This window comes from Engraulis encrasicolus, chromosome 11, assembly GCF_034702125.1.
Source record: "Engraulis encrasicolus isolate BLACKSEA-1 chromosome 11, IST_EnEncr_1.0, whole genome shotgun sequence".
In the NCBI taxonomy this organism is placed as follows: Eukaryota; Metazoa; Chordata; class Actinopteri; order Clupeiformes; family Engraulidae; genus Engraulis; species Engraulis encrasicolus.
The window spans coordinates 6,469,622-6,474,621 of NC_085867.1; the positions used below are offsets into that span (position 1 = coordinate 6,469,622).

General features: G+C 43.7%; 1 protein-coding gene across 1 annotated transcript in view; it reads right to left on the minus strand.

Annotated features, from left to right (window-relative positions):
* Positions 1-5,000, minus strand: part of si:dkey-112m2.1 (transmembrane protein 132C) — a 399,699-nt gene that overhangs the window by 23,446 nt on the left and 371,253 nt on the right. The window contains exon 9 of the mRNA XM_063209808.1: positions 22-170. Within this exon, the coding sequence (XP_063065878.1) occupies positions 22-170 (149 nt within the window). The remainder of the gene's footprint in view (positions 1-21; positions 171-5,000) is intronic.

Here is a 5,000-nt window from a genome sequence, read left to right on the forward strand (position 1 = left end):
TTTTTTTTTCGTCACACCCACCTGCCAATCAGAGCCAAGCAGGAAGTCTGTGGGGCCGCTGGTGCCCACGGGTTGCTCGGCGGCGAAGTGCGTGAGGACGCGGACCGTGGAGGTCTGGTACTGAGGGCCACAGCCACGCTCTCTACGAAGCCTCTCATCCTCCTCCTCCTCTGGGTCACGACGGCCGCCATACCTAGAGAGAGGGATGGGGTAGATGGAGGAGATGGAGAGGTGGAGAGAGAGGGATGGATGGGCAATAGAGATGGAGATGGAGGGGTAGAGGGATGGGGGACAGATACGATGGAGATGGAGAGATGGAGAGGTGGGAGAGAGAGAGAGGTGGATGGATGGATGGAGATGGAGAGGTGGAGAAATGGTAGAGAGAGGGGGAGATGAGTGGATGGAGGGAGGAGATGGAGTGGTGGGAGAGGGAGATAGAGAGAGGCATAGATAAGACGGGACGATTCAATATTCAGTAAGTTTGTTGCCATGTCAACACAGTTGATGGGGAATGTTTTTTGGGACATCCCCAACATCAAGGACAAAGCACAGCACACACATAGGGACAGACAGCCATGGGTACAGAGACTTATAGGGTCTTCACACCTGGTCCCTTTCAGCCATTTATGTGAACCACGACCTGTTACTCAGCATTGTCTGTGCATATGAATGTTTCAAAGTGTACCCAGACCCCTTGGAAGTGAACCGTACTGAGATCTTCATTGATGTGGGCTCAGTACGGTTCACTTATGAGTTCTGACAAGTTACACTTGTGACTAGGAACTTCAGGAGCACTCTAGACAAAAAAGAGGACTGACACACCATAAAAGCCTAACATGACCAGAAACATCAGCTACACTCGCAATATGAACAAAAACAGAGTATTTGGCTGTCGGTTCACTTTTTGGTCCACTTAAAGAGGACTGAACACGGGTACAGAGACTTAGGCATAGTAGAGGGTACAATCAATGGTCATTGGCCAGCATGACAATATTGGGAAGGTAGAGTGCTGGGGGAGAGAGGGATAGAAGAAGGATGGGAAGAAGGGAGCGAGTTGTGGATTCAGAGGGGGATGGAGAGGTGAAGAGATGAGAGGAGAGGAGAGATTTTGTTCGGAAAAGGGCTGATGATATTAGACTGTGCCCCTTCCCCAACTCACACTTCACTTCAGTCGTGTGTAAACAGTTAGGGCATCAGACTTGTTGAGAGAATTAATTAACGGCATATTACAAAAAAAACCTATTGAAATACCAATAATAGACTTACACTAACAACTGAGGTAGATAGACCTATTCACAGACATTTCAAAGGATTGGTTGAAATGCACCTTAATTTGGATAGCCTTTTACTGCTTTTATCACCTCAACTGAAACTAGAATAATAATGTTACTAATTGACATGGTTTCCAAAATAATATTTCAGAACAAGTATATGCTGTACTAGGCTGTGCTGCATTTAGACAAAATTGCCTTAAGAGTTTTGTGTTACTCTGAAGCCCTTTCCATTCCAGGAAGATTTATTCTTTTACTCATTTCTTTTACTCACATGTGTTTTATTCCTGTGCTTAGCTCTCGAGTTTGAACACCCACTCACAGCCCTTTGTGAGAAGCCTGACAGGCAAGAGAAAATGATGTTCATTAAACACTTCAATGTAGAATAGAAGCTAGTAAAAAAAAAAACCCTACACATTTCTATTCTGGTTAACAAAGAAGGACATTGACAAAGCGCTCACTGTACAACTCAGAGACTATTCTCACCATCCGCCTCTCACCATCGTCTGTGTGGTTGAAGAAAATAAAAGTGTCCTCAGAGACAAGGTGAGTAAAGGCTATGTCCCAATGCACATGAGTAGAGTAATACCCCAGCTCTTACAGTATGCTCTGTCAAAGTGGTTCACACTGTTTTGTGAATGCACTGTTTAAAATGTGGACAAGCTAGCATATGGCAGGTACTTGATGCGCTGTCTTTCATCAGGCAAGCGTGAAACATTTTTGGAAAACACTTCGTTTGCATAGTCCTCCCACAGAGACAGACTTCACAGATGGTTGGTTGAAATTCTGGTACATTTTCCTTTTCAGTTAACTCACCTCAACAGAACCCGTTTTTTTTTTAACCAATATTATCAACACATAATATTCTTGTGTTTACAATCTGACAGAGACCACTCTAAAGGAACTTTTTCCACTACAACTCGACAGAGCACGACTTGGCCGCCGTTCTCCTTACATATTTTCAATTCGCTGGTACTCTGGGTTATTGAGTATATCCACATATGCCAGTGTGGGACGCCCTCTTAACCGGCACCCACGCAACGGTTCCCACAGCACCAGTTTGCTGGCTGGCAATTCTTTGTGCCTTTGGCAATGTCCTGCAGGTCTCATTCTCCTTACAGGAATCTTCTCGCTCACCCTTGGTATTCCCTTATACAGGCTTTCGCTGGTTACATATGCACTATCTCTGATTTTAAGCATAGACAGTCCATAGGGCTACTTACTGGACTATACAAATTACCCGTGACCAGGTTTGCATTCTCTCTCTTCCTGTGTCGACCCCACGCCACCATAATGAGGTGAACCAGAGGCATTATTAGGCCGGTAAGGGAGAGGGGGATGGCAGAGGGTAAAGATTTCTTGATTTATCGACTGAGGAAAGAGAGCCAGCACATCAATTATTTCTTAGTGTGCCTTATGAGCGAGCCACATAGACTACCGTTAATTTGCCATCATTATCCACTCCCTTGTGCACCCCCGAGTCTGTCTACCCAAATCCATCAACGAGAGAGCATACACACACACACACACACACACACACACACACACACACACACACACACACACACACACACACACACACACACACACACACACACATAGACATCCACGCACGCACGCACGCACGCACGCACGCACGCACGCACGCGTACACACACACACACACGCACGCACGCACGCACGCACGCACACACACACACACACACACACACACACACACACACACACACACACACACACACACACACACACACACACACTCACACACACACACACACACACACACACACACACACACACACACACACACACACACACACACACACACACACACACACACACACACACACACACACACACACACACACACACACACACACAATTTACAGTATAGACAGTAATATTGGATAGTTAATGCTAGCCTGGCCTTGGCCAATTGGTAAGGTTGTGCTCTATTATTTCACTGTGTTATGTTTGGGTCTGAGGTTGGAAAGTTGATATTGGTCAGCCAACCTTGACAATAAGCACACAAGGGGAGGCATGATGGAGAGGACTGAAATACGAATGAGTTATTACCCTTAACATATGCATTGTATACAACACCATACATACTGTACTTCACACTCAAATGTCAGAGATCAGATTAATCAATTGCTGTTTACACGCATCTGGGTATTTTTAAATGTGGATTTTTTTTTTTTATTCTGTTTACGCAACATGTGGATAAAAATAAAAACTCTTGTAACTTGTAACTTGTAACAGGTGCATTTCAGTCCACTAAATGGGATATTTTTCAATAAACTTTGAAAACTATGTACATGTAAACGGACGGCCAAAACCAATGCGTTTTCAAAAACATCCTTATACGTGCAAACAGCTTCTAAGATTCAATTGTTTCGAACTTCAACAGAGTTCATCACCTGTAATTGAAGCTCAATTAGACATCCCCTCTGTGACTAATTAGTAAGTACAATACACCTGAATGAATAATGTAATTAGTAGGGGGGTGTTTGTAAAACCAGGCCATAACACACCTGAATGAATAATGTAAGATACAAATGAGATGAGCAATTGAAATGATGATTCACCTCTTAGTTTTGTTTAGGCGTGTGTTGTGCTACGTGTAACAACATTGTTAACAGATTCATTTAGTTTTTCCATGTGCTACTTATGTACCTCGACACATCTTTATTAGCCTGTGAGGACAACATCTGCTAGTGCATGCATAGATGCAGTGAAACTGAGGTGCTGTTTCCACGTAGCAGGATATTTTTAAATGAGGATATTTTTTGTCCTGTTTAGGTGGAAATGCATCATGTGGATAAAAAATAAAAACTCCATTGTAACAGGTGCGTTTTAGCCCCCTAAATGGGATATTTGTATAGCCGGATTTTCGATATGTGGATTTTAAAACTCTGGCTATGTGGAGACAAAAGGCCAAAATCAATGCGTTTTCAAAAATAGCAGGCTACGTGGAAACAGCTTCTGAGGCAGGGTGATGTATTCATTACTGCCACACAGGGCTCTACATTAACGCCAACTGGCCAAATGCTAGTGAAAATTCAGTTTGGCTAGTATAGGAGAAAAGAACATTTACCAGCCACAGAGTGAGTGTTAGGCTAGTAAGATTAAAATAATCTAGCCATTTTGTCAGGCGATGAAAAAGGTTGATTCAGAGCCCTGCTGTGTATAGTGCAGTGTGGAGAGTAAAGTTTATTCAATTCATCTCATTACTGTACTATTACACTCCACTGTATTACTTTAAAATGCAAATCACAAAGCAGATAAGATCTTAATAAAATTAACAGACCCAATACATCTGTTCATACTCTCCTCTTCTCGTATAATCTCTCCATCCATACTCTTCTCTTCTCTTCTCTTATTGAGCCCTCTCAATCACTCCACAGAATCACTTGAGCCGTTATCTCATTCATGCTCCTCCAGCGCTGGACCAAACTCCCGCTCCTGGACCAAGAAAGTCTTACACGTCCTCGGTGACTATTTTTACTGAGGCGCAGAGCACAGCACAGCATGAGGCTGTTGTTGTGTCTGTGCCAAGCAGCCAACAGTCTAAATTAACAGAGAAGCGAGAGAGAGAGAGAGAGAGAGAGAGAGAGAGAGAGAGAGAGAGAGAGAGAGAGAGAGAGAGAGAGAGAGAGAGAGAGAGAGAGAGAGAGAGAGAGAGAGACAGAGAGAGAGACAGAGAGATGGAGAAAATGAGAGATAACG